The sequence below is a fragment of the Phoxinus phoxinus genome (assembly GCF_949152265.1).
Source record: "Phoxinus phoxinus genome assembly, chromosome: 9".
Taxonomy (NCBI): Eukaryota; Metazoa; Chordata; class Actinopteri; order Cypriniformes; family Leuciscidae; genus Phoxinus; species Phoxinus phoxinus.
The window spans coordinates 6,459,478-6,484,534 of NC_136884.1; the positions used below are offsets into that span (position 1 = coordinate 6,459,478).

The 25,057-nt window shown below is 39.1% G+C and overlaps 1 protein-coding gene across 2 annotated transcripts; it reads right to left on the minus strand.

Moving 5' to 3' along the window:
- Window positions 1–5,216: 5,216 nt before the first annotated feature.
- Window positions 5,217–16,201, minus strand: vegfab (vascular endothelial growth factor Ab). 2 transcript variants are annotated; one of them, XM_079622362.1, is made up of 8 exons: window positions 15,445–16,201; window positions 14,267–14,309; window positions 13,486–13,682; window positions 12,861–12,937; window positions 12,474–12,506; window positions 10,241–10,306; window positions 7,726–7,872; window positions 5,217–7,142 (listed from the first exon to the last, which is right to left on the minus strand). In XM_079622362.1, exons 1-8 carry the CDS (start codon window positions 15,610–15,612, stop codon window positions 7,121–7,123), a joined length of 753 nt encoding a protein of 250 aa, XP_079478488.1. In that variant the 5' UTR covers window positions 15,613–16,201; the 3' UTR covers window positions 5,217–7,120. The 2 variants fall into 2 exon arrangements, with proteins under 2 accessions (XP_079478488.1, XP_079478489.1); XM_079622363.1 differs by lacking the exon at window positions 10,241–10,306.
- Between the last annotated feature and the right edge of the window lie 8,856 nt (window positions 16,202–25,057).

Genomic DNA, 25,057 nt, shown 5'->3' on the forward strand with positions numbered 1-25,057 from the left:
AAGAGACATGGTTCTGATGGCTGTACCGAATTGTGATGGGCAACATCACAACTATGACGAGAAAAAACAAGTATGCTTGCTTTGAGCATTTTGTCCTTTTTAAGGTTGCATCTTGTGACATCATGTCCCATTTTTGGGTCGTTTACATGTCTTTGGTGGTCCACGTCGTGTTATTTTAGTCGAACCGCACCAACGTTTGTTTGGAAGCGGAGCGAGACCCATCTTTTCGGCGGTCTTGGTCTGCTTGTTTGGCAGCGTTGAGACTTATTCAAATGAACCCCACTAACAGAGTATTCACACCAGGGTTCGGTGTAATCGAACCAAACATGCTAAGTGTGAACACACCCTAAATAACCCAGGGCTTTATGACACCGAGTTTACAATTTCAAGTAAAAAGCCTAGAGGATTCCCAGCACAGACTCACATTTGCATCGTATAAAGTCAAAAATCACAGAGATCCAACAAGTATATATAGAGGGATGCAAGAGAATTCCAGAGTGTTTATTTCAATGCAAATGAGAGAATCTGTCTTTGTGTTTGTGTGTGTGGATGACTGTGTGTTTAGTCTTGCAGATTTTGATTGAGCGTGCAATGGTTGTTTATACTTTTCCAAAATTGTGTGATTTAAGAAAAACTGCATGTTTATCTTTGGGGTAAGAAAGACGGGGAAGGAGGGAGGTTCAGAGGACAGATCCAGGGAAAATAAGCATGACTTGTACACTACACACTTAACGCTAAAACTGACACACATAGAGATGATCAGTCCTAGGCTTTACTCCACACTGGAGTCATTTCACAGATCTGTTCACATTTGACCAAAACTCCCGCTCTGACATCTTTAATGCATAATAATCATCTTCTTAAACAAAATTGGGAGGTCGGAGGAGAAAACCAACCCACTTTCAAAATTACTCATGGATTAACCTGGTTTTGAAATCCAGGTTTGAAAGACATTAAACCCCAGTGTAAAGCACAGTGAAAACATTGAAATCAATTGAAACATTAAAGCGCAGTGAAAAGCCTTAGTGTGTGACTCATTCTTTGACTCATAGTATGATTCAATGATGAAAGTATTGATCTTTTTTTTTTTTGCCGTGGTTTATCCCCCAGACAAAAGAGCTTTTTAATGTGGCATAAGCATATTTACACAGGAATCGGAAATGTGGGAACTAATGTATCACACATCTGAATGTTACTTTTGTTTTGTTATATTTTTATTTCCATGCACAACCAACAGAAAATGAGACTCATTGCATCACAATGTTGTATGTAGAGACTTGGGGGGAGGGGGGGGGGGGGGGGGACTCATTTAAATCAGCCTAGCAAGTAGCCAATAAATGGTGACATTTCATATTAGCCACGCCCTAGCAACCACATACAGCTCCCTATAGATACCACTCCATAGACTTTCACTGAAAAAGAATGAGATGGATATCTCGGGATGAGAACATTGTAGAGACATGGGGGTGGGCCCTTTGGACCCAAACTGCCAAGAACATTTTAAATATCACCCTGGCAATAATATAGTCACCACATAATAAATTTAGTTAAAATAGTTTAAAACTAGATTAAAGACGCATCTCTTTAGCCAAGCATTCACATGATGCATCTCATACCTTTTATACTACAGTTAAATCAGATCAAATGCATTCATATTATGAACAGCAGCTACGCTAATTATTTCCCATCTGCCTTTTTTTGTTGTTATCTCGGGACGCCTGTCCCTATAACTCAAATAGAGTTCGTCAGCTCCAGTTATGTATCCAGCCTCTCATGGAGACTTCAGATGCCCCAACGCCTGTGATGAGACGACTCGACGCCTGTGAAGAGACGACCCAACGCCGGCGATATGTTATGCCCTAAATTTTATGATTAACTAACTGTATTTTTGTATGTATATTTTTGAAATGCATTTTCTGTAAAGCTGCTTTGAAACAATATGTATTGTGAAAAGCGCTATACAAATAAACTTGAATTGAATTGAATTGAATAATAAATTGAACCAGCCATATCTCTGAACCAGGATAGAATAGAGACATGGGGGTGAGCTCTATTGACTCATTTTGAATCATTTGACTTTTGACTATGACAGTGAATACAAACTCATAATTACGCAGAATTAGATTCTAGAATGTTAGATAACAGATAATGCTATATCATTGCATTTGAAATATCTGAGTGCCCCCCCCCGAGACTGACTCGTCTTTGCAGGACAGAAAAGTATAGAACTCTTGCATATGCATTAAATAACAGAACACACACATATACTGTGATCCTTCTTGTCGTCTACTGCTCAAAGGTGGCTCCACTTCAGGAAATACATTGAGTTTCCTCGTTATAAAACCACTTTGATTCATGTTTGAGTATGCAAAACTCTTCACATTGAAAAAGGTGCAAAGCTCATTTCTCAACGAAGGGACCATCAAATTCAAAATGTCATCACGTCTCTTTACAAACCTTATTTAATCTGTAAGCAAACTTAAGTGAATTAGATGCAGTCTGTCAGAGAACAATCCGTAACACGTGCATTTGACTCTAAACTATGAAATCATAGCCGCTTTTATACATCAAAAAACCACAAAGCTTTTCATCATAAAGTTACAAATGGGTAGTTTATTCATTCCCACTCATGCTCTTTTTCTTCAAAGACATTTCCATACCCTAAGTGATGCCAACAAAATGTTAAGCATAGCTGTGTTTTATAAGATTGATGACTAAATGGTGGTTGTACATGCAAATGCAGTATGTGTAGGTGAGCACGCACCTAATCTGATGCTCTCACACACAGGTGTGAGACGTGGACAGATGAGTAATGATGCCATTGGACAATTGTATGTTCCTGACAGAGCGCACGTCTCTACAGCAGGGTGTGGACTGCCTCTGATTTTTAAAGACGCAGACCTTGGTCACGCCACTGCTGGAAATGAGGGTAAATTCCAGTTTATTTTCAGCAACATGACAATTACACATGGCACCAATTTATGACCGCTTGATAAACAATAAAATCAATGTCAAGAACTCAAGACTCAGCACTGTGCCTCTCTGATCTATATGTCCCAATGGATCTAAACTCACAGCTATACGCTCATTCTAGGCTCATTTTAAGGAAACGGAGCCTAATAGATGCATTTCTGCATTGCGCAGATTTGTATATATGCAAAAGAGGTGGTTACAGCCATGCAAAGTTACTACCAAAATGATTTCAACCCTGTCACAGTAAGTTTAGAGTTTAGAATTGATAGCGGATTAGAAATGTAAGCACTGCGTATGAAAGACCACAAGCAGTTAGCTAGCCAAAATAGTGCACCACACCACAGAACATAAGTTACTATACTGAAAGGGATTTTCCAAACATGTATGAATTTCTTTCTTTCTGCTGAACACAAAAGAGAAAGGGGGGTTAGGGTATCGGGGGGGGGGGGGGGTATCGGGGGGGGGGGTATCGGGGGGGGTACTATGGAAGTCAATAGGGACCATCAACTGTTTGGTTACTGACATTCCTCAAAATATCTTCTTTTGTGTTCAGAAGACAGAAATTCATTCAGGTTCGGAACAACTTGAGGGTGAGTAAATGATAACAGAATTAATTTAGTTGTGGGTGAACTATCCCTTTAAATACTGACACACTGTGTGAAAAATTAAAAAGGGGGGAAATTTCACTGCATAACAAAGCTGAATGGAAATTGAGGGGAAATACAAATATTGCACATTCGAAAGAACAGACAATACATGATTTTAACTGCAATTAAGGCAAGATTTAGGTGGAATCTGATTCTGAATAAACCTTCAAAAATAACAGTCAGTGATGAACGAGGACATGCAAATGGGCTAAAAAAAAAGGTTTAAGTGTTAAGTTAAATATTTTAAACAGTGGTACTAAGTGGAGTAACCAGTCAATTATATCAGTTACAAGTCCAGGAAACATGGCCATTTCCTGATTGGCAGAATTTCATGAAATATCTGGGATTTAAACCTACAACCTTCCGGTTCATGCTATTTAACTCTAAGTGGGGTAAACTGATGGGGTAAAGTTCACTGGCAGATCCAACACTATGATGATTTGCACCGGAGACGAGAACCTGCCACCCCAAAATTCCTCCTCTAATCACAGATTAAGTCACTTACAACATTCCTGGGGTATTTAAGCAGCTGAGGGGCATGTGCAGGTGGGGGGAGAGTGGCATGAGGATTATCTTATATTTCATAGGTAGTGTTAATCTGCTGCTCTTAAGTGCTTCACGTGGTCATATTATGTCAAACATATTGGCTAATCTAGTGTTAGTGGAGCGCCCCTCAGGCTAAAATCAGCTGTTTCAAAACAAACACGCAAAGTTCCACAAACTGCTCTTAAACCTAAGCCTCATTAACACTGATCTACTGATGGCTGCCGTTCTGATGATCACATGGACCAGTGGGCTCAGGTTTAGCGAGACATATGGGAAATGTCTGGAATGGTAATGGCTAGTTCAACATTTGTATGTTTTATAGTTTCCAAAACATTCCTACGTAATGTGCTCCGAGGCTGAACTACCACGTGGAGGACACATTCTGGACAAAAATATCGCTTTAAAGTGGAATCAACTCTAGGCAACATCTAAAACAACTAATACAAAAATCAAGCATTGATATGCATTTGAAATAACACTTTTTTTTAAAAGTGCATGAAGTTGTTACAAAAATGTTAAAGCATGTTTCATGAAATTTAGGAATTATTCCAGGAATGCAGAAAATACTGTTCGTGCCGAGATGGAGTGAACTGTAGTAAAAGATTAATGTAAAAGTGTACATGATCATGAATATACTTTTACCACGAGGCTTTACCTGCAGCTCGGTATGACGAACGTACTTTCAGTGACTTAGAACAGCGTCATTGAAAAGTTTCCTGATGTTAAACCCAACAACAGGAAGCCGAAAATGCTGAGAAATGGGATGTGGCCAATGCAATACGGTGCAGTGTGTATGGATACAATCGAGACATGCAGGGGCATCATACCCCTGTTTTCTATGGGACCAATTCTTTGATGACATTTTTCAGGTTAAACCAAATTATTTGCAGAAGGCGACTGGTCCACAAAAAGTAAAGTCAAACGTTTACAAGAATTAATATCATACATGCTCCTGAATTGCAATGATGCTTCTGGAATCATGAGTTAATCAAGATTATGATCTTGAGGTGTTTTCACGTTATTGTACAGTACCGACTCATCAAAACTGTGAAAGTTTTCAGACAAAATTTTATAGAAAAAGGGCAATATAATCTGAAAATAAATATGCTGTACTACATTACACAGACACAAAAAGGTGTTAATATCCAACATATTTACATAGAGTAAATAAATAATGTTTAAACTGTAAAACTCCAATCAAACCAGACCACATTTGAGCATACTGTTTCAGCTTGTTAGATCTTATTATAGTAGAAGTAAATGGTGACATGAGTTTGGCCTATATTTACATTTGGCAGCTATATTGTTATTCAATACGTATGTCACACTGACATCAAGACGGTTTCGTCAAGACTGTTTCGCCAAAACGTACTCGCACACATACACGCACACAAACACTAGCCTCGTATACACACGAAATCACATATACACAGTTTGTTAGAGATCACACGGCACACACACATCTGCAGTAAGGCGGCAAAGTCAAGGCAGTTGGCAACATAACTCACTGATCAGTTATAGGAATGTTTCTGTTCATCTACGGAAAATAAAACAGGATGAAAAGCTTTTTTTTTTCTCCAGACAGCCATGGAGCTTTGCAGACGAAAAAAGGACAAGAAGGTCCAACACTGCACATAAATAGGTCAAATTAAATACAAAGAGATAGAATACTGAAAATATTCAAAAAAATAATAATAAATCATAAATTACTGAATTGTTTGGGGGAATCGATTTGGACTAAAATTCCAAGACTAGCTGAACGGCAACAAAAAAAAACTAGCACAGAATTGTCATCTTAAAGGGATAGTTCACCCAAAAATGAAAATTTTGTCATCATTTATTCGCCCTCATGTCGTTCCAAACCCGTAAGACTTTCGTTCATCTTCGGAACACAAATGAAGATCTTTTTGATGAAATTTGAGAGCTTTCCGTCCCTCCACAATGATTAAATGTGAATAAAAGCCTAAATTAAATCTATTCATCAAATAAAGCAATTGAATCTCTTCAGAAAATTTGAACTAAACCAATCTCTTTTTGAAGCGTCAAAGGGTCAGTTGCGTAGCTGTCAATGGAGGGACAGAAAGCTCAAAAATATCTTAATTTGTGTTCCGAAGATGAACGATAGTCTTACTGGTTTGGAACGGCATTAGGGTGAGTAAATAATGACAGAATTTTCATTTTTGTGTGAACTATCCCTTTAAATCCCCAGTAGTGTGAAATCATGGAATCTAATCACACAATCTATTCAAAGTGGTTTTCAAACATGTCAAAGAATGAATATCCCTTTAAGGAGTGAATATGACCAAAATCCTCTTGAGTTTGCCTCGTCAAGGTCAGAGCTCTGGAGCAAACATTTACCACAGCGGCCAGCAGATTTCCATGGCATCACTCTGTGACATTCCAACGGCAGAATCAGTTCGGTCTACCATCAAAACTCATTTGTCCATCTCTAAAAACACACGCATTGTGCTCAGTGTTCACGTACTGGGAGGAATGATTCCACAGCGTGTAGTGGACGCTGACGCAGTTTTGCAGTCCTCCAAATGTTTTGTTTGCGCCCGTTTACATTTAGATTCACATGAAAAACTGCACAGCAGACCCAAATCCAGTGATGTGTTTCGTTGAGTACGACTTCCGAGTACGACTTTACGCACGCCAGCCAAGATCAGAAACGTTTACGTAGGTCTTTTGCGAAGACCCTTTAGCAGCAAATCAAATCCTGTGCTTTCAGTCTCTCGGTTCGCTTAATACACACATGAAAATCATGAAAATATACAGACAGAGCATTTCATTGACTATTAACCCCCCAACTTCTCCCAACCCCTTCACTTCATTCTCTCAATATCTCCGTGATGGAAAAATGAGACCAAAGTTCAAAGCTGAAAGTTCAAAGTGCTGTGAATTATTGGTGAAATATTCCTTCATGTCAGAGTCCATTCTCAAATCTGTTCGGTTCACCTCCTTGGTGCGTCACATCTGGGAAAGTAAGTAGAAAAATCACAAATGAAATCTCAATAACATCTCAATTGTTTTACCCTAAACAGGAAGAAGATTAAACCTTTGCTCAAGGTTCCTGCAAAACAAAGGCTCATTCTGACAAACAGAATATCTTACACATGTCTCCTACATTTTCAGAAGAGATACTGTACTCTGATTTACCAATATGCAACGTTTACCAGACCAAATCCTTTTACACTCTTTCAATATATCAACATATCTTTCAGTTGTTTAGGAGAAAGATCTGAGACAAAGCTTATATTTAAAGAAGAAGCAACCAACACTTTCAAGGGAAAAGGGCAGAATGAACATTCTGCCAAAAATCTCCATCTGTCTTCTACCGAAGTAAAAATGTAATAGGGTTTGATACAATGTGACGATGAGTAAATAATGACAGAATTCACTTGATCTCTGACTCAACTATTGCTTTAGATGTAAAAAGATCAACCTCTGAGCAACACATCTTTTGTCAAGCGGTGTATATGACAATACAAAAACAGGAAGGCCAGTCTTGTACTAACATGTGTAGATACAATAAAAAAGTGTCGATTTACAAACACACCTGCAGGTCCTTTCGTTGAGTTCTAGATGTCTAGACCTGCAGTCGGCTTCAGAGCGTTTACAGGAGCACTGACACGTCTCGAGGTCTTGAACAAACAACCTTCTTCTCCTTTCAGAGCATGTAGAACAGCAAGGCTCACATTGACTACTGAAGAGCGAGAGAATGAGAGAAAAGGAGAAGGATTGGGGGAGATTACTGCTGACACATTGTAATGGCCATTATTAAACACTTTCATCCAAACATACACACACAGGCACTCAGTGAGTCAAGCAGTACACTTTTTGAGCCACCCTGGTCTGGTACCACGGTTTCGCCGCTTCTAAGGGTCCGAGGGGGTTTTGTAGTGTACATAGCTGAAGTTATAGGCAGGATGTGGCCATGCACCTGCAAGCTCAGTTGATGCAAGAAAACAATAAAAACAATCACTAATTGTTACATTTTCACTCTTTCCATTTTAGAAAAGCATACTGGAATAAAAGGCAGAGAGAGAACAGTGCATAAGAATCCAGTGTTAGAGTTTATTGCTTCTTGTAGTGTTGGACCAGGGTCATCAGGACACATGTACAGTACGAAATGATGGACTCCAAGAGGAAGATTCACACGCATCTGTGCCAACTGACCTTGTTTGAAGCCAATACTGCTCTGAGGACAGGCTTATCAAAACCACATTCTAAATTCTACATTTAACCCTGACCTGACTTTAAATCACAACAGTGTAAAGGCCTATTTACACAAAGACCGATTGGCATGAAAAACATTCACAAAATTTAAGTTGACCCATTTATGTGCTTTGGCCACTTTCTTGACAGGAAAAAAGGACAGGAATATTGCGAGAAAAAGAGGACTGTGTTAGGGAAAAGTCAGATTTATACCTACATGAGCACCACATCTCACTGATGTTCTTAGTATTAAGTCACAATAAGATTGTACATCCAAATTTGAAATTCAAATCTTCCCAGAGAATGTCATAAATACAATGTGAATAGTTGTGGTGCAAACAAAAACATACTTTCGTGATCTTTGTCTCGACAGGCCTTAAATCTAATTAATTTATTTATTTATTTTTATATGAAAACCCAAACCCCAGCCCTCAGAAAAATACTGACCTCAAAAGCATCAGTCTCACAGGAGCAGATTGTCCTCATGTACGCATTTCTTTGAAATACATTTCACTTTCCAATTACTGGGAGAAGCACCAAAGTAAACAGGCGGTTTGACTTTCGAAATGCTGTGCGGCAGAGCTCACGCAGCATGACACAATAAAACTCACAGCAATGAATTAAAAAAAAAAACATCTCACACAATCCTTCTCATATGTCAGAGAGGACAGAACAATGTGAGGATGATGGTCATAATACAATAAAAAATGTGAGAACAATAAATCACATTCCACAAACAGGAAGCGGCACAAACAAGGTTGTGATTCCAACAGAAATATTCGGACAAATTAGTACCATAACAGAAAGCCATGCTGAGTGGGTCAGGTGAGTTTTTATCTCGGCTACCTCCCCACTGCTCACCTCCTCCAATCATAGAGCTTCATTTATTTATTAGGTCCTGTGGCACAAACTATAGAGCGCAACTGTACGGCTCCAGAAACAGAAATCCCATTCAATCCCCTCCATTGAAAAACAGACAGACCTACCATGAGCTCAGAGGAAGTTAAGCGATGGTGCTTTTGCAATTACCGTGAAGTGCTGCACTACTCACGATCATTAAGCAAGATCCTCCAATAAGAGAACGTGAGAACCAACCTCGGAAATTAGAACAAATCTCGTTTTGCTAGCTTGCTTCTAAGGCCACTGACTGTCCATTCCCATAAAGCACTGCTAATGATGAAATCCAAGGAGTTTCCATACCCATAACCAATGTCATGACTTTGCAATAAAAACCTCATGTCAAATTGTATCGTCTGTATGCATTTTGCCTTATGCCTACAATTAATGACTTGTCAGACTTGTTAGTGTATTGTGGCTCTTGTTTGGATTACATCATTCACAACGCTGCATGGAATGAATAGTACACTCTCATAAGAGACTCTTTTCCAAATACTTGCTTTGTTCAAATCAAAGGTTGTATTCCTATGATTCATCTCGGAGTTGAATGGTTTGGTTAAAGGCTTAGAACGCTTTACCGAAGATGCCTAAGGAGACTGAATGGGAAAACAATTCCGACTATAAAAGTGGACAGTCAATGTTGCACTCTACTGGTTTGTATCTTTTACAAAAACAATTCATAAACAATTTGGCCAAACGTTGTTTATGTTAATGGTTTTAGCATGTGCTTCTGCATTAGTAAGGCAAGCTCTGTGAGAGCAGAGATCGAGCATGTGGTTTTGCGGCATGGTCAGTTTTAATTAAGTGGCAGATGAGTTGATGGATTAATGGCAATTAACACCGTCCGACAGAAATACACTGATTAAAGGAGACATTAAAGATCCTCCCAAATTAATTTGACGACCAAGAGCGCCACACTCAGGTGCAGGTGAGAGGAGGCGAACGCAGAGGTGACGTACAAATCCCGCTTTTTTTCACGGTTTTTCTTTCTCTTTCGCTTTTGGCCTTTGCCCTTCCTGGGTTTTCTGGAAAAGGGAACATGACAAACAAAGAAGAACATCGAAAAACAAAAACTGAATCGGAGTTGTTGCAAAAGTTCATCCACACAGTCAGATTGCAGTGAACGTAGTGCTAAAATGATCCAGATGGAAACATCAATAAACATGTCCCACTAAAACACATCTTTCTCTTCTTATTCTTGTATTAGTGCCTGACACGACAGCAAACTCCAGGGGCATGAGACATGAATTTTAAATAAAAAGCCAGCCAGGCTCTGGGAAAATTCGCCAATACTTCAGAATCTCTCTCACGAAGAAGTTTCAATAAATAAACAAGGCATTAAATCTTCAAAAGCATCACTAATGTTAGCAGGATTCCTGGCTGGTGCAAAACACAGACAAACTGATTCAAATTGAGCCAAAGCTGAAAGCTCAAAGTCTACTGGTGAGATTTGACTCTCTTATGTTAGTGAAGTCTAATGGAAACCGTCAAAGGTTCTCTTTCTTAATAATGAAACTACTGATCAATCAGCAAACCAACACTCAGTATTAGCGACATACACGTACATTTATCTTTCAGATAGCTGAGAATCCTGGCATATCACGTCAGACACGTCAGGCAGCAAGAATGTGAACTTTCCCCTATCTCGCAATCAAGTACAAACTGATGTGCTGCGATCTCTTTAAGGTTATTTGCATTGGTGGTCATGTGTTTTTCAATGCTCTATGAAAATAAGGTATCAGAGAGATTGAGAGCAGGCCAGGGTGGCCGACATATGCAATATTCACTAAAAATATTTGAAAACATTTAATTTCATCAATCATTTAATAGCGAAATCAGCGTCTCTTACAAACGATACAAAGTTGAAGCTCGTCAGGACTATTAAAGTTGAATTTGCTGCTATACACAGCTGACAAATCAGGCTGGTTATTCTCTACGATTACATTCATTCTTTTCATAGATCAGATTCAATCATTGTCATCAGTGTCTGTGGACACGGTGCTGTCGTAGAACAGCCTCTGTGTCAAAGGGCCACTTGTTTACCAGAACCAGAAAGCATTTAAACTTTATAAACCCCTAGAGATAACCTCTGACCCGTAACACATCAGCCACAAGATCAACACCCTCAACATCAGTAAACTTTCAAACACTTCGGCCCACATTCTCTGGTGAGAGGGAGGCATCGGAGAGGGGGTTGACTGACCGCTGCAGTATCTCTGAGGAGTGGAAACGGGCTCATAAACAAACGCTGAAAACATTATCTTATCGCCGGACGTAAAGACACTTCAGAGATGACAAATCTCTCTGTTACCTCAATGAACCTCAAATCATAAAGCAGAGCTTAGCCGACGCTGAGATGAATGTGGGGCGAGGGCATTGAACTAGAGGGCGAAACTCGCACACCTGTTCACGCAGCTCTTCACACACCTGAGGGGCTGAATTTACACTTGAGAGAGCAACGTGTAACGACATGAAGACTTCAAAAAGGAAGTGAGATCAGATAATGGTGTAAGGGTCAGAGAGTATCTCAGTTCATCTGAAGAAGGCTGGATTAACACAAGCAGTAGTTCTGGTCTTGTGCTGGGGCTGGGAAATATAGCTTAAAAAGGCTTTTTTTTAAGTGTTGTTTTTTATTTCACTAAATGAAAAACATTTAGAAAGTATGCATATGTATAATAAGACAGTAATATTTTTTGCTTAAACATATCTTTTTGAGTGATAAACAAATTGTTGAATCAGAAGTGAACACAACGTTCACTGATTGTCGTGAGATATTTACAATGTTGTTTGAATTTATATTGCCAGCAAAGATATCATGCATACATTAAATCGCCCGGTCCTAGTTTTAGCTTAGCTTTAGTTTGACAATGGTGCAGCTAAGATTTTTAAGATCTAAATCAGCTGTTACCTCATATCATGTGTTTAAAAACAACAGTGAAGAGTTCCACTGTTCTCTCACGATCAGATTTTATGGCTTTATGTAACATGAAAAGCAACGAGCTCAGATGAAAGGAACAGGGAGAAAAGGAAAACAAGAAGGAATACACCTAGCTGGAGATAAGAGTGACTGAGATAAAGGCAGAGAGATTAGGAAACAAGAATGAATGCAAGAATGATGGAGGGGAAAATGACAAAATAATGCGAGAGCAAAAGCACACACACACACACACACACACACACAATGTCACTCACTTTTCTCTTTTCTCTGGAAGATCTTTTTTCAGCCTGAAAGTGCAACAAAAAGAGCGAGACATTACCTAAGTCAACGTGTTTGTTGTGAGCACAAAACAGACAGACAAACATCCACTTACACCCCTCAGTTATATAAACACAGCTAGAAATACAATTACAGAGCAGATAATATATGACATAAAGAAGTGTCCCCAAAAGTTAGCTGAATCTGACAGCCTTCCTCTAGGGACAAGCTTCCTTATAGTAAAGTCTTCAACAGTACTTTTTTTATTTATTTTTTATGGATAAGGATAATGGATAATACCCTTTTTTTTCATGGGTAATAAATAATTTGTCCCCATTTAGGTAGCTATATGCATGTATGAGTGTAGAAATTAGGATTCTTACCGACACTGGCATTCACTGTGTTCTGCAAAACTCATGAAAAAGTCACCTTGATGACGGAGTGGTTTCAATCTTTTAATCTACAGAAAAAAGCAATAACAAACATTAAAACACCACATCATAGACATATAAGGCAGTGTTATTGTTAAAGGGACAGTTCACTAATTAAAAAAATAATAATAATTATCACAAAAGAAGATATTTTAAAGAATGTTGGTAATCAAACAGTTGACTGGTAATCAGCCACTGACATCCATAGTAAGAAAAAAAGAAAAAGTCAATGGCTACCGTCAACTGTCTCCTTACCAGCATTCTTTAAAATATCTTTGTGTTTAACAGAAGAAACTTAACTCATAAATGGTGAGTAAATGATGACAATTTTTTATTTTTGGGTGAACTATCCCTTTAAGTAAAAGCTACATTCAACACTACCTAAAAATTGGCTACTCTCATTCAGAAGAAACCCTGTTAGCTTGGCCAAAAAGAGAGAGATAAAGGGTTCGAGTGTGGGAGACAAGGTAGAGGCGTGTAGGGTTTCCAAAAAGTAGACTTAACAAGATTCAGACAGATAGTGGGAGAATATATAGAGAAAAAGAGAGCAACAGTCTGGAAGTTAGGGGTCTCTGACCTCCAAGGTAATGTTGTATGTGACGGTGGGGGTGCATTCCATCATCTCATCATTGCAGCACCCAGCACAGCGGGTGAGAACCACACAGGACGGTATGAAGATATGTTCTATGTCATCAGGGTATTCCTGTTGAATTTCCACCAGCAGCTCCCGAGGACGACAAAGTGACTTGTTATACACCTCCATGAATGGCACCACTGCAAGTAAGAGAAGAAAAAAGGAAAATCAGTTACTTGTTTGTTTGTTTTTTTGCCAAAAACCTAGGACCTTTTTGGCCAAGAGTTGCAGAATTATTTCATGGCCAACACCGTTTGGAAATCAGGGAGCCCTTCTAGGAATTTGTGACTGACAGGGGTGTCCATTTAAATCACGTGCATTCCTTGTGTTGCACTCGACCTATTAAAAAAAAAAAAAAAAGACCCCAAAGTAGCCTGTGTGTATATTCTGCACAGCTGTTTGAGTCTCTTTTTTTACATGTAGAAGAAAAACACAAATGTAATGTAATTTAATAATGTGTAGTCTGGTTCTCTAGGCTTTAGAGATTAAGCAATGTGCGGTTTGGCAATGTGTGATCTAAATGATCCCTTGGAGATTTTTTGTTTTAAGATGTAATACAAACCATACTGGATCGTGAGCTTCTAATAAATACAACAATTTATCCTAAGCTATTCAGTGTCAGTTTGATTAAAGGCACAGCATTGCCCTCCTTAACCCATCCACCAGACGGCGCTGTATGTGTCCAGTCTCTGGATGACACCATTGAGTTCAAGCAGAAACTCACCGTCATATGTGCTTTTGCCTCCCTCCCTGGGTATGTAGGCACTCTGTGGTAAAAAAAACAACAACAACTTTTTGACAGACGTTCATATTTAAAGACTGTGCAGTTATACATATTTGTTCACAATCAATAATCAAGAGTCCTAACAGGTTTGACTAGTTATTCACCACGGCATCATTACTCAAGTTTTAGGATGATGCAACAAATAACCTCATTTCATTTCAAAGTCAAAGTTGTTTTAAAAAAACCATAATAAGATTAGCTATCCCAAAGAATCATTATTTTTTGTGTGTGTGTATATTAAACATTGATTTTTTTTTAACATAATTTTAATCAAGTGCACATATCAACAATTATAGCATTCACCTGTAGTATACAGAAAACTATATTAAAAAGGGACTTAAGACTTGGCCTTGATAGTCTTTTTGTCAGGAGTCTCAAATCAAAACTGGCCTTGAACTCTGCATTAGAGACTTGTGAACATGTCAGATCTCACACTTGAGATTTTGCAGAAGCTCCATGGAGACACGTGCACTTCTCAATGAAACACTTTTTTTATATATATATATATACCGGTATATGGTTTTACATTACTTGTGAATTAATGGCTGAGAATCACATGATGCCATTGACATAAGCACAAACTTCTCATCAGACTGTCAAACTGATTAACAGTTTTATTTGTATTAATCAATGCCCTTGAATATAAAGTTTCGAATTTCATCAAGAATAAGATTATTTGGTGAAGAATGTCTGAAGATAGGCTGATATCACAACCTAATGATTTATCTCTATATTGTGGCCAGATATGTTGGTCCGTCTGAACTGTATACTGTAACTGCCCCTTTAAAGCGTAATAATATCACTAAGGTGGTAATGATAGGGCCTTCACCAAAATCAACAACAAACTTCCAAACAGCTTTATCTGGTTGAGTATATCGCTGGATTCCCCCGGTTGTAACCTGTCTGTAGTGTTAAATGGCTCAATGTGGGATGATCAGATTGGCTTGTTCACGTAATTTTGAAGAGCTTGGCAAAACATGGTCAATGACCTCGCAAGGGGAAACACAAGGACGTCCAATATAGTGGCGCAGACATTACATTGGAAATAACACTATTTCAAATTCAACCAATACGTCTGCGTCTTACTCTATATGTATGCATAGAAATATAAAACTTACCTTGACAGCTGAAAAATACAGAAGCGTCACAATAAATAACTGGAGCGCGCGAACGGCAAAGTTCATGATTGAATTTATAAGGCGAATAACTCTTTTTAAAACCCTATCCGATGATAGGCGGACTTTAGCAAACGCATTGGTAAAGGTCTCAGAAAGCAAGTTAGACATGAGTAAAGGCTTCTTCACACGGGGTCAGACCTATAGGGGCAACAACAATCCCATGTTGGTCTCACAACACGCATGCAGACACCTGAGAGAGCGTGAGACCCACGGAAAATATGTTATAACGTCTCTCAGCTGTTGCCGATTATTTTCAGAATATCCAGAAAAATGAGAATCCAGGACGCAGGTCCTCTCACATTGTTGAGAAGTAGATCAATTTTTTCTTCCAAGGCTATTACAATCCACATCACAAAAGTAATCCCATGCTTGGCCTGCCGCCCGTCTCCAAGTGCGTTGGGTTCATTGGGAAAGGGACGCAGAATGGATAAGAAACTCACTCGCTGATAAAACTTTCAGTATTGCCCATACAGTGATACCAGTGAGAACACAAAGACGCCGAAGAGAGAATGCTATATCCAAGCGCACTTCTAGTCCCTACGAATGAACACTGCTTTAATTCCGCTTCCTGTTTGATTTGTCGGCTTGATTCTCAAGTTCTCCCCCTTGCCGTTATGAATGATCACGGACGCCGCCGTTCCCCGGTTTTAACGAACAGCTTCAGCTGTCGGGTCAGTTCTGGCACCGTGACAGCACTGAGATTGAAACTCACGCCATTGGACGAGTCACTGCGATGGGCGTGGCTATAGTGGTGTCAGTGTGCCGACCAGTGTCTCAGTTAAGTTCAATGCGCAGATGTTGACTTATTGATAACTACTGTTAGAGCTTCTGTAAAACGAGAGATCTCGCTCTCTGATTAGCTACATAATGCTGGTATCAATTATGTTTAGATATTTTGTATAAAAGCGGTAGGCTATTGGCTACAGTTTAATGGCATGAACAAACAGTCATTAATCGTGTCAAGTCAACATCCTTTTAATTGTAAGTTTGTATACATTACATGGCTCTCTGAAATTATTTATTTTGATTGGACAATTGCGTCATTCATTGGTCAAATTTTTCTGAATAATGACCGTTGTCCATAGCGACGCAGTATACTATAACTGGCCACTCGTAGTTCAGCGTATGTTATATTAAAGTAGCATACTTTAAATTGTTCCAACAGGATTTAATTATCCTTAAAAATATATTATTCAAACATTTTATGTTTATTTATTTTCTAAGTAGCTAAATAAAAACCGACACAACGTAGGCCTATAGTAGCCCACATTATAGCAAAATAAACCCATATTGATCACCCTACAGAGCTTTTATAAAGGCTGACTGTAGGCTACTCTTTTGCTATTTGTATGTAACAGTTTGATCCAAAAGTCAGACCACCAATGAAAAAAAAACATGCATTTTTAATACATTTTTATTATACACATTATATTACAGTTATAATAATAATATAACAATGAGTGGGAAAAAAAAACTAATTTCAGTAGCTTACATGATATTCCCCCATTTTCTTCAATGGAATATGGCTTAATATATTCCTTTATTACATTTCAAATATATATTATATATATCAATAATTAATCATGTGTAATAAGTAATATCCGCTGCGTAATGATAGGTCGTACGTGCAGAGGCATAGCGGTCTACAGTAGCCTATGTGCGTAATCCCAGTTTGAATATCATCAGCATCACATGACGGGAGCGCTGACGCCCTTTTGGGGCTTCTCGGTCATATGCAAGGTTGCTTGCAAAACGGAAAGAGTGCAAGGTAATGAGGGCGTGATCACATGTGTAAGTGTGTGTGTGTGTGTGTCCATCACCACGTACTGGTGTGTGCGCGCGCCCGCGCGTATGGACGGACTCGCTTCTAGCGCACGCTGGACATGTGAGCCGCGGTCAGTACGGCCAGCGCGCCAGACCCCACAACAGACCCGCTCGAATATACAAGACATCCCTTCTTCGGCTTCCATAAACAATTTCACACATAAATATTAAATCAATGGAATGGAATATTCGTTGTTTTATTTCCGTATTTCACATTAATAGACATATTTTCAAAATAGGCTACATACAGTAGGCTATATATGCCACTTAGTAGAAACAAGTTTTTCCTCTTGTGGCAATTTCACACGTAGGCAGTTGTGAACAGTCTAGATTTTCATGTGCATTTTCTTTCAAATAGGATCTCTCATCCCAATATATAAAATCCTCTTAGATTTGACACTCGGTTCATGAGACTGAAAGCATCTCACAGGCCTGCGCTATCTCTTCTTTTAATAATCATTTTTAATATAAAAAAAACTTTTATTTCGCACCCATTTTTTAAAGTTCTTGACTCATTTGGTTTACTGTAACTTGCATTGGCGCCATCTGCCTGTCACTACACGTATAGCAGGTGCAAGGGGTATCCCCGTGTTGCCATGTCCTCTTAAAGTAATTTTGGGCTTATTAATATGGGCATGCATGCGTTTCAATGTTTGAACTTGCTTCCAGCATACAGTGGCATATTTTTGATTGTTTGTAAATTTATACTATAAATCAGATCAACGAAATCAAGCAATTCCCATTGATCCATATTACACACATCCATAGAAAGCACTGACAGCTATGGGGTCCCTTAGGCTTATTTTTGTGAGGGAATTTTACAGGATTTATTGTCAGAGTAAGTTGCTTGTTTTTCTCCCCATATCTGGCAACACTGGACTTTGCTTCCATGTTACTGACCATGCAGTGAAAGCCACTTGGAGTAAGATTACCAAGAGAATTTATGATGTTAAAACGTGTCTTAATACTGTACATTAGATAAAGACAGCCTGATTGCATATCTTGGTCATAGTGACAGAAATCCTTCACCAAATAGCATGTCTCAGCTGCAGCAACTGCAGAAAGGCACCAGCTCTCTCTCTCTCTCTACACACTCTCAGACGGACACACACCTCGGTAAGGGCTGTTTAGTCTGAGTGGAAACCTTGAGTGCAAGGTGAAAGAGTGGGAGGAAGTCTCAGAGAAAGAAATAAGTGGATATACTCAAATAAGACAAAAAGACAGAAGAGAGCAGGACAGAACACGTAAAAAAAAAGAGAGAGAAGCTGACGTAGGAGGTAATGAGAAGAGACATTTGTTTTTTGTTAGTGTGGTTCGCACGTCAGATTTTAATTGAAAAATAACAGACAGACATGAGCTCTGCTGCCACCTGTTAGAAACACTGCAAACTCAGCAGAAACAAAGAAAGGACAAAACTAATGAAGTTTACACTCCTACTACTCATCCAGAAAGATTCAGTGCACAAACACAGCCCACAGAGGGGAAGTCACCAAAAACCTTTCATTATCAATCTAGAGAGCGCAACAGTGACCACCAACATTTTCAGCGGCATTGAGTTTTAAATAATTTCCCCATTTATTCCATACACAGGAAAATTAACAAAAAGTTATTTCGGAAAAGGTGTATTGTTTGATTTTCATGTAGTTTGCATTTGTTTAAAATCTATTTCTCTCTTGAGTGGCATCACTCGATTTCATGGTCATTGTATTCATAGGTTCATTCATAGTTCTGTCTAGTGTTCAGCTCTCTAGCAGCTCTTGATCTGTGCTTCACAAAGAGAATCTATTACACTTCACTATCACTCACTCAGGTATGGGGCGAGTCCTGTGTGCATACACCACTCCCTTCCACACACACTCACACAGGTCCGTGTCAGAGGGGAATGAAATGGCTCGTAGCCAGGCCCAGATTAGACTCTACCCTAAATGCAAGAACTGGCGTTCCAGTAAAAGCACAGCTCAAATATCCAGAGAGAGAATTGGGGGAAATTTCTGCCATATCAGTCAGAAAATATTCCATAGCCATCAGGGAATCTCAAATATGTAGGTTTCTGGCGGATGCTGAGAAAAAGCAGTCCTTCAATTGGGTTTACTCTGAAACTAATCAAATTACTGAAAATGTTTTCCAAAATTTTCCAGGTTAAATACATGTACAAATACATTGAGAGCATCAGTTATATGCGTGCACCATAGACAGTCCTTGTAAATACATAACAGTCAAAGCAAGGGACTAGTTGAAATGATTTTCTGTGATATGGCTGGATATGGCATCATGGCACAGATGCTGTTGACAAAGCTAAACTTTTACTTAACCCAGAATATTCCTTAATAAAAGCAGAAGAGTTCATCATGAAACCTGATTATGTGGTTGCATCATCCTTGAAGGTGGCATATTAACCTCATTTTTAATAAGTCTTTACCCAGTGTGATTAGTCACGCACCTTGCAAGTGGCAACTCAAATAGGTCATATTTGGATTATTTGTACATGTTTAACAATGAAAAAAAAAAAATTGGCTTCTTAAAGGTGCACTATGTAACTTTTTATGTTCAAAATTAACTAAATGTAAAGTCAATACACCATCAATCCTTCCAAATGTGTTTTTGTCTTACCCTAATCACTATGGTGATCCCGTTAGAAGTGTTTATATTTTAGACAGAGTGGGATGATTTCGTGGGAAATTGCATATATGTCACTGGCTTGTGAGTGTGTCGTCATTTTCATAAATAGAGAAAAGTTGCTACTTTGATGGATATGGGTGTGGCATTGGTTAGTTAGCACAACGAGTTACATTTTATTGAACAGATACATTTGCCCTATATGTACCTCCCTAAAAGAGATCATTGTAAAGCATTATCTGTTGTGAAGGGTCATTTACATACATGTTCACAAGTGTGACTGTGGACAGCAGACTGTTTAGGGTAGGCGTCTGTTCTAAACTACACAAGCAGTTTTTCTGTGAACACTGAAAGTGAAAATATTAGGAAAGAAATGTGAACACTGACTGCAGACAAGTCTACACAATCCACCACAGCTAAAAAGCTTAAACTTAAAACACCTACCATGTATTTTCATGTCTGTGATGCTTCTCAAGATCACATCCTTTTCGGGGTTTCCTTGTGGAAAGGTTTGTCATACAATATACGATTTTTCTTAAGCATAATGTTATTTTCAGATTAATATAAGCCCTACAGGAAATTAAACAAATGGAAAAATTCCATTCATCTCCATTAAGACTCTTTTGACAAGAGCAAACCACATAGCATCACTAAAAACCTCTAAACCTACCAGCAAGACTCTAGCACCATGGTGGTAACTTTTGCATGGGCATGCATGCACCAATAATGTGTCCTCCAGAAGAAGAAAAAAAGTATTAAAATTAGTATATTAAACTTGGAACATGGATATGTTTGTTCATAATAACCCATTGTATTTGATAATTACTTTGGCTCAAATGCTGATCTTGCATTAAGTGGCTTAAAGTTAGAGCAGTTGTTTTTCAGTGATGAGTCCCATAGTTCTGTTGTAGGAGTATTTCAGACCGACAGTGAGAAACCTCGTCTGAGCTAACCAGAATATCCGAGGAACTCTGACAGATTCTTGGACAGGACACAAAGCAGATGAATTCAGTCATTAAACTTAAATGGCCAATAAATCACTGCCATTTTGATGGCAGAGCGAGTGACCCCCGACCCCTCCAGCTGTGGCAAGTGTGCAGCAGTGTTGTAGCGCACGTCTACCCGACCCGAAACAACCTTTAAGAGTAGAGCCCTACACTGAATGTACATCAAGGCTTTCCCAGAAACATGGCAAATACTCACACTCCCCTCATATTTAAGACATATCAATAGAAGAGGAATGAGCATTCCCCTGTGATTCACCTGCTAACCGTAAAAAAATAAAATAAAATAAAAAACCCGGTGTAGTCCAAAAGTGACAAATTGGCCCCATGAGTATTTGTGTTCCTGCAGAGCAACAGATCGGAAATACAGGAGGTTGGCATCGGGGAGACAACATGCTAAAACTGCATTTCTGAAACTTTACGTAATACCAATCATGTGTAAACACACAGCATATATCTTAGCTCTCTGTACAGCCTAGCATGTCAAAACCAAACCATATGGCACTTGAAAGGATCTTTATGGATATAGCTGTTTGGAAAGAACTGGCAGGGGGCGGCAGTCAGGCCTTGATGTAAACCCTTCAAACAAGGAAGTTTTCAATCTGTAACTTTAACCAATCTGTTGGATACCTTCAAAGGAGATGAGTACCAATCACTCAAACCTCTCCGCACTATCTCTCCATGAGGTGACATTCAGCAGATGTTTCATTCAGGCTAATGAAAAAAGGTCCCAGTGAGTCTAAAAGTGTACATGCGTCAGGACAGGGCTAGGGCTACGTGTAAACTGGCAGGTCTTCATGAACACTGATGTATTTTATTAGAACACATGAACATTTCCGAGAAATCATGCAAGTAACCCAGCTCAAGATTTCCACAGAAAAACTCTTGAAGAGGCTACACTTTCAGCAGTTCTCCACAAAGTTGGCTTGGGCGGTTTGGTGTATGACTGAATGATAGGGTATAGATTACAAGCTCTTACAGTATTTTATAGCACCTGCGCATTAAACAGAAATGGAAATTTCCTAGGTATGCAGAAGGAGAGGGCAAAATGTAGCCCACTGTGTAAAGATGCACAAGCAACCTCACTGACCCCAAAAAAAGGGGACACATTTACAACAAACAAATCGTGCCTGAACTCAAAACTCATGACACATTTGAATGACACATTGAAATGCTCCTTGGTGGATGCCTCCAATTACTGCAGTAGTGCTACTTATCCCCAGTTCGCACAAAAAAGAAGACAAAAGAAAAGAAAAAGAGAAATATAGAGAGATTGAGAGAGATACATTTTTTTTTTAAAGTGTAGAAGATAAGGTTCCTAGTTTTTTGTTGCCAGAATTATACTGACCAGAATACATTACAAAGTGCCTTTTGGTGCAGATCAAGCTAGTAAGGGTGGAACATGGATAAAACTCAATGATCACTTTCGGGCAAAGATTTCTGGGTATTATTAGTTATGTCCATAACACACACCCTGTGGTCCAGTTACGGTCCTGTTGTCTTCCGGAAGGTAAAGCTAGTAACCCCTCACTGGTTTGGGTCATAGCTGCCTGACAGTGTTAGGCCTCATCATTGCTCTCCTGACAAAGGGTCTGTTCCAGGGACAGGATTCAAGGCTGGGCTAAAATGTCAAATGGCTGACTGATCAGCTAAACATGATGCTTCCTAAAATCCTTATTCCTCTTTGCTTGACTGAATGAGGGTGTTACGCCTATGACCTTTGACTTCTGATGTGGTGGTGAAGGTACCTTGGAGCAACAGTAAGAGATAAATACTAATGCAGACATGAGGAAGGAGAACAAGAGTCTTGTCTGTGAATGGATAGGCAGATATTAAATAAGTTATAAGCTCCAAAAAACTTTGGCAGTATTACTCACAAGATTTAGAACAAAAAATGTCTCACCCTGACCACAATGACAAATTATACTGTGGAAAACAGCATGTCTTGTTACTCCGTGTGTCGTGGTCACACTAACATTCCAGCATTTTTCCAGTCTTTGTCACATTTTGTCATACGCAAAAATTCCCACAAAAAATTTAATTTCTTTCATCATTCACCCACCCTAATGCCTTTCACAAAGCATGGTACACAGAAGAAATGTTTTAGAATCTGTTGAGTGTTCTTTTCCTCACAATGAAAATATATAAGTGAGTAGCCTAGCTGTCAAACTCTAAAAAGAACATATTCGAGATCACTTATAAGCCTTACAGTGGTTAGACTGACATCAAATCTGGGATGACATGTCTTCACACTTCTTATGGGCTTAGACGACTTGGAAGATATGACACACTAATTGTAGTCCTACTTTTATGGTTTTGGCAGTTTTTAGTTAATATATGCTTTCATTTTATGGTGAAGAGCAGTGTGAACACATTGCAAAACAACATTTGTACAATTTGGATTTTTGGGTGAACAATTCCTTTCAAATATGTGAGCAGACCAGCTCAGGCTCTAAAGCAAACAAACATGAGCGCTTTTTTATTTTCCTTTTCATTCTGGCACTACGGCAGAGGCATTCTTTAACATTCTTAAAAGACTTGGCGAGGATAAGATCATTATGAAACTTGTAAAAAAAAATTAAAAAATGTTTTTATAAAAATGCTACAATGACATGGTCAAACTACAGAAAACATCTGTGATTGCCAAAGCTTTTTAAAAGACTTACAAGTATTTATAAGGCTTTAGTATTTGTTTGAAAGTGGTGCGTGTATGTGTGAGACTACTTGTTTGAGAGTAATTGGCGGATGTCTCTTTTAAGAATTTGTGTTTGTGTGAGGCAAGGGTTGATTATTTGAGTGGTTTTGTGGAATTTCTTAGCCTAAAGCCTTAAAGATCAACAAGACATGGATGGTTGGATGGGGAAGGTGGGACTTTGAAGTGTTTCATGTGTGAAGTTTTTTGATTTTATACATATATTTGTGTTTCATTGTGGGGGTGTGTGAAAGAGAAAGATCATGGCCCTACCTCACTGTGCGTATCACATTTCAGGGGCCAATTTCCCCTGGTGTGTGTGTGTGTGTGTGTGTGTGTGTGTACAGTGCGGCGCTTCTGTCTCTGCAGCACCAGAGCGGCAGTGAAAGTGAAGACCCCCTGGGGCAAATCTTCCGCTATAATGACAGATCTCTTTACGAGGTAAAACTTCGTGCTTGGTGGCCCATCATCACGATGATGGGTTTCTCGTAATACTCATCTGAGAGCTCACAGCCAGAGCTAACAAGTCTTGAGCGGACTCAAACCAGCCAAATTCACTTTTACTCAGAGTAGAGGCAAGGGAATCAGCCTTCAATGGGGGACAGCATAGATGTTTAATGATTCAAGACTTGAGGAAACACATAAAATCTGTGAGGTATGACTTCTCAGACAAACACGGCAGAATCGCCATGAATGCAGAAATCAAGCAGAGGATCAGGGTTAAACCAGCTCGGTGTGTATTAGCGTATGCTGGGACAGAAGCCAAAAAAAGCATGGTTACTTTCTCAGTTGCCATCTTAACAATTATAAGATAAGATAAGTAAAATGGCTGTTATGATATCCAGAAACGTCTTGGCTTCAATTTTGAATGAAAGGCTATGATGAGTTAATGATGGAGGAGGTGGATGTATGAAAGTGAGCAGAAAGTAAAATTCCCATCCCCCTCCTGCAGGCTATGTATTAGTTTAGCTCCATTCCCTTTGGGATCTGTAGTTTTAGATCTGTCTTAACTCAGAGTCTCTGTGCTTAGTTTGAATTTCACTCCTCAAATTGCCTCTTCATTCCGTCTCTCAAGCCAAGTTGTTCTCTACCTTATCCATTTCTCTTTGTCTGTCTATTTCTTCATCAGGCTCAACCCACTGTATGACATCTTAGTGTGTTCTAGTGACCCTGATCTGTACCCATACCCCCTGATACCCTTGAAGGGACGTCAGCAAACATCCCACTTACCTCATTATCTGCTACCAAAATAAAAGACTGGGAAGTAGTACACATTGCACCTTTTAAAGGCCATGTCGGTATGAAATGAGTTTTGAACTGAACTATTCCTTTAAGGAGACGGAGAGACTACACAGAGATTACGGTCATAGGCACCTCTTTTGCCATATTGATTCATTTTTGTAGAATGTTGTAAAGC

Bases quoted from the DNA above. Each gene is read 5' to 3' on its own strand.
- vegfab (XM_079622362.1), bottom strand. From the start codon at position 15,612: ATGTCTAACTTGCTTTCTGAGACCTTTACCAATGCGTTTGCTAAAGTC. The intron at 13,683-14,266 runs GTGAGTTTCTGC...TCTTACTTGCAG, and splicing joins AGGCAAAAGCACATATGACG to TGGTGCCATTCATGGAGGTG. The intron at 7,873-10,240 runs GTACGTCACCTC...CTCGCTCTTCAG, and splicing joins CGTGAAAAAAAGCGGGATTT to TAGTCAATGTGAGCCTTGCT.